Below are 5,000 nucleotides of genomic sequence, written 5' to 3'. Positions count from 1 at the left end.
TGTCCAGCATGTGAGTTGTGGTAAATACACGCATAAACGCACGGAGAGAGAACAGAGGCTACTTCATAAGGAATGAATGACAGCGGTGTTGAATCCACACAACACAGGGCTTCATCCTCAACAGGACGTGACTTACATCCATTGGTTCAGACTCATCATGTGACGCCTCTCAGCCAATCGTCTTGCAGTATCAGTGACTGAACTAAATAAGGTCCATTGGGTGGGAACCCATGTGACCCAAAGTCACTCCAGCTGTCAATCATTCCATTTGTAAGCCTTCTCAAGTTTTCCATGTCAAACGTCACTTCCTGTTACAGTTCGGCTCTGATTGGTGGATTAGTCAGGTAACGGTTTCGTCATAAACCTTAGAGTTTGGAGAGGAGGGATTAGATTTAAATCGTTTATAACTGAGATGATGAAATACAAGCATGACACACTAACACGTTGCAATAGAAGGCCAAATGCACATTCACACGATGCAGCAGAAGGCCTGGTCTGGTGTAGGTTTTCTGTTGTGTGTGTGTGTGTGTGTGTGTGTGTGTAACTCAGTTCATTCTGCTCTGTGTGTGTGTGTGTGTCTCAATTCATTGGTTCATTCTGCCATGTGTGTGTGTCTCAGTCCGTTGGTTCATTCTGCCGTTCGTGTGTGACTCTGTTGGTTGGTTCATTCTGCTGTGTGTGTGTGTGTGTGTGTCTCAGTTCATTGGTTCATTCTGCCATGTGTGTGTAACTCTGTTCGTTGTTTCATTCTGTTGTGTGTGTGTGACTCTGTTCGTTTGTTCATTCTGCTGTGTGTGTGTGTGTGACTCCGTTTGTTGGTTCATTCTGCTGTGTGCGTGTGTGTGACTTGGCTCCTTCTGTTCTTAGCCACTGATTCTTCTCTAATAAAGGCATATGGGGTCGGAACAGCTGTGTGGAGTCAGACTGTGTGTGTGTGTGTGTGTCCTCACCTTTCATTTCACAGGTTTATGTCAAGTATGTGTGTTCAGGTCTTTCCTCCGACAGATTTATGTCCTATTCTATCTTGTCATCATTATTGATCATTAATTGGAATCTACATAATGGGTACAATATTTCAGATCTGGATGCTGTTTGATCAGAGTGGTCTCTGATGTGGTTGAATGGTCAGTGGAGTATTTGCCTTTAGATCTGGAAAATATAGCCATTAAGTTTGAGTCCTCTCCTCAGTCATCCAATCACATCCCCGCAGATTCTCAGCTGTAAATGTGGGATTACCATGGTAACATGAAGAACATCAGCCGCCGAGTCATGGCGCTTGTTAATAGGTTCTAACTTGCAAAATGTGATTGTGTGTGTCTGTGTGTATGCATCTGTGGGTCTATGGGAAGATGTGGGAACTGTGTAATTCTGTATGTACTGTAAGTACATTTTGTCCATCTCTGGACAAAAACAGCACAAACGACTGCAGACAAGCATCTCACGTAGCAGTGACTACATAAACACCTTCAGGTAGCTGACTCTATTGACTACATAAACACCTTCATACATAAACACCTTCAGGTAGCTGACTCTATTGACTATATAAACAACTTTAGGTAGCTAACTCTAACGACTGGACAAAGATAAACACCTTCAGGAAGCAACATGCTATAGGTGAAGACCTTTAGCGTGGTATTCCAAGTGGTTTTGAGACTGGTTCCAAATGGTTAACTCAGGAGAAAGTGGTTTAGAGCCAAAGCTGGCTAACTCAAGAGTATGTGGGAAACTTTCTATGAGAAGACTCCTTAGGGCATGTGAGAATGGGCAGTACAACGCACTTACATGATACCCAGCCTGGACACTAATCCACATACAGCCCACAGAATACTGCTTAGATAGCAGGTGACTCTACTTTAAACGCCTTCAGATAGCAGACCCAATAGTGACTAGAAAAAACCTTCAGCTATCACTAACTACATAAACACCTTCAGTTGGCACTGACTCTATAAACACCTTCATCTTAGATATGGATACACCACATTCAGATAGCACTATAAACACCTTCAGCTAGCATTAACTAAATAGATACCTTCAGTTGGCACTGACTATAGGTAGGCTACATAGACACCGTCAGCTAGCAACTACACCTTCAGTTGGCAGTCACTGACTATAGACACCGTTGGCTAGCACTAACTACATAAACACCTTCAGTTGGCACTGACTCTATATAGGCTAAGTACCTTCATCTTAGCCCTGAAGACAACATGTTCAGATAGCACTGACTAGCTGCCTAACAAGTGTCTGACTGGTGTGGATGGAGGTGTGAATGTTTCTACGCTAACGATAGAGGATCTGTCACTTCTGAAGATTCGCCGAACTGCTGACTGGCTTCAAAGTGCTTCCTGGAGAACAGCTGACTCGAACTTCCAGCGCTCCACTGGAAAACGTTCATTGCCGAGTCACCAATGTACAATGCCAATGATTTCTTATTTTTGTGTATTTTATTGTGTGTGAAATTGTTTGTCTTGGTGACTACGCCGCTCTGACCGGCATCTTTTGTCTCGAGTGTGAGCGTTCTGGGTTGTACTCTGTGCATATGAAAACACTATATAAATAAATTGTCTATTGTCCATACTGCATGTCCATTATATTCTGCTCTTATGTTACAGTTAATGCAAATATCCCTACTGTGAACCATGGCACTTGCTTACCTGTATACTAAATTGCACACTGCACTATATGTCATAAACTGTTCACACTGCACTATATGTCATAAACTGTTCACACTGCACTATATGTCATAAACTGTTTACACGGCACTACCTGCCTATACGGTTTACTATACTGCACTACCTGCTTATACTGTTTACACTACCTGCCTATACGGTTTACTATACTGCACTACCTGCTTATACTGTTTACACTACCTGCCTATACGGTTTACTATACTGCACTACCTGCCTATACGGTTTACTATACTGCACTACCTGCTTATACTGTTTACACTACCTGCCTATACGGTTTACTATACTGCACTACCTGCTTATACTACCTGCCTATACGGTTTACTATACTGCACTACCTGTCTATACTGTTCATATTGCATTTTTCTGCTTTTTTGCACTCCTAGTTAGATGCTAACTGCATTTTGTTGTCTCTGTACTTGTACTCTGCATAAAGACAATAAAGTTGAATCTAATGTAATTAACACCTTCAAGTGTGTATGTGTGTGTCATGAAGTTGAACAGAATCACAACATCACTTCAGATGAGAATGTCGAGTTTATTCTGTAATCATCCACATCACAGTTCACACACGCGCACAGACACAGACACAGACGCAGACACAGACAGTCCACTGGCCTCAGAGCCATCACGTGATGCAGTCTGCAGCTCTGATCGGCTGGACTGTAGCTGGACTGGTTCTCCTCTGAAACTTAAGAGTGGAGGGATGGGGAGTCAACATTACATTGGGCCACTAAAGTGTTAGAAAACCAAAACACTGGAAAAAAAACACACACACGCGCACGCACGCACACACACGTGTACGCGCACACACACACACACACACACACGTGCACACACACACACACACGTGCACGCACGCACACACCTACAGAATGCACAACAAAAGTGGGTATGGATTACTTTCAGAGCCCTACTGGGGTGGGGTGGGGTGGGGGCGGGTCAGACATGATCCTTTTCAGAAGGTTCACAAGTGCTTCACGGTTTTGTTCCGTGATGTGACTGGCCAGAAAGATGATTGGCAGGTTTGACACTGGACGGCTCTGCCAGGAGCTTTTCCCTTGTGACATCACAATGGTTGCCATAGTACGCTGCTAAGTGTCTGTGACATCACCGCTCTTCACACTGTGACAGTTGCCATAGCAGGCCCTCTTTCATTGCTTCTATTTGTGACAGCACAGAGGCCACTGTGACGTCACTGATGACGGGCTCATCATTTCATCCAATAGTGAAATCCACACTGCCCCACTCAGTCCTGTGTCCATGGCAACCCTGCTGCTCCAAGCTGAGAGCAGCTCAGCCCCACAACAGACTAGGGGCATAAACATAAGAGCTACAGCTATGCTACAAACTCAGAGGAATGTGACAAGAGGAATCTAGTGTAAGGCAAGCAGTGCTCTCCTGCCCCCCCACAAACACACAAACATATACACACACACACACACACACACAGTCTGTTTGTGCAATTCAGTGCAAAGACACCTAGGAGCCATATTTTTTTAGAAAAGCGGGAGTTTGACAGACAGACAGACAGACAGACAGAGAGCGAGAGAGAGTGAGAGAGGGTGAGAGAGAGAGATGGAGAGAGAGCATGCCTACGAGTGTGAAAGCTAAAAGGTAGAGAGAGAGAGAGAGAGCCTACGAGTGCTAACACAATGGTAGTGGGACAGAGAGAGCAGAACACTGAGAGACTGTGGTGCCTTAAGTACCTCCTTACCATTTCACACATTTGAGATCATCGAAACGATCGAGTCCAACATCCCCTCCTGAGCTTATTAATATAAGGCCAAGTAATGGAGAGAGAGAGAGAGAGAGAGAGAGAGAGAGAGAGAGAGAGAGAGAGAGAGAGAGAGAGAGAGAGAGAGAGAGAGAGAGAGAGAGAGAGAGAGAGAGAGAGAGAGCAGGAGAGAGAGGAGAAGGGCTAGCAGGTGAAGGGGGAGATTTTTCCAAATAGTAATTAATTGGGATGGGAGAGCAGGGGCACACACACACACACACACACTCATGCGCACACACACATATATAATATTGTGCTTCAGAAAATACAGGCCACATATAGCGCGCTCTCTCTCTATTTCTTTCTTTCTCTCTCACACACACACACACACACACACACACACACACAGAGGCAGTATGTCACAGCCATGTGTCTCTACGGAGACTCTGGGGGAGACTGGAGGGGGAATGAGGCGTTTCCTAGACGACAGCAGGCCCATGACGGACGTCTGTCTGCAGAGCGAGGGAGGGGCGGAGTTTAGTGTGGTCATTCAGCGGGGGGAGAAGCCCGTTGCTATGCTACAGCCAATCACCTGCGTC

At 45.1% G+C, this 5,000-nt stretch overlaps 2 protein-coding genes across 8 annotated transcripts in view; one reads left to right on the top strand and one right to left on the bottom strand.

Moving 5' to 3' along the window:
* The window catches only part of wdfy1 (WD repeat and FYVE domain containing 1), a 29,359-nt gene that overhangs the window by 8,015 nt on the left and 16,344 nt on the right, over positions 1-5,000 (bottom strand). For 2 of the 3 annotated variants that reach the window (XM_042063191.1, XM_042063193.1), the window contains exons 12-13: positions 4,994-5,000; positions 3,203-3,375 (exon numbers count right to left, since the gene is read on the bottom strand). The exon at positions 4,994-5,000 is cut by the window's right edge and continues 11 nt beyond it. In XM_042063191.1, coding sequence (XP_041919125.1) covers positions 3,313-3,375; positions 4,994-5,000 — 70 coding nt within the window. In that variant the 3' untranslated portion in view covers positions 3,203-3,312. Of the gene's footprint in view, positions 1-3,202; positions 3,376-4,778 lie in introns of those variants that run through there. The other variant, XR_006022823.1, reaches the window with a different exon arrangement.
* Positions 1-5,000, top strand: part of dhrs12la (dehydrogenase/reductase 12-like a) — a 27,966-nt gene that overhangs the window by 10,168 nt on the left and 12,798 nt on the right. Inside the window, exon 11 of one of the 5 annotated variants that reach the window (XM_042063199.1) lies at positions 4,779-4,797. The exons of 3 other annotated variants lie outside the window; for them this stretch is intronic. The gene's annotated coding sequence lies outside the window, so the exon portion shown is untranslated. Of the gene's footprint in view, positions 907-4,778; positions 4,798-5,000 lie in introns of those variants that run through there. One more of the 5 variants, XM_042063196.1, reaches the window with a different exon arrangement.

The sequence above is a fragment of the Alosa sapidissima genome, chromosome 15, assembly GCF_018492685.1.
Source record: "Alosa sapidissima isolate fAloSap1 chromosome 15, fAloSap1.pri, whole genome shotgun sequence".
In the NCBI taxonomy this organism is placed as follows: Eukaryota; Metazoa; Chordata; class Actinopteri; order Clupeiformes; family Clupeidae; genus Alosa; species Alosa sapidissima.
Note: the sequence above shows the minus strand (reverse complement) of the source record. Positions and strands in the feature narration are given on the sequence as shown.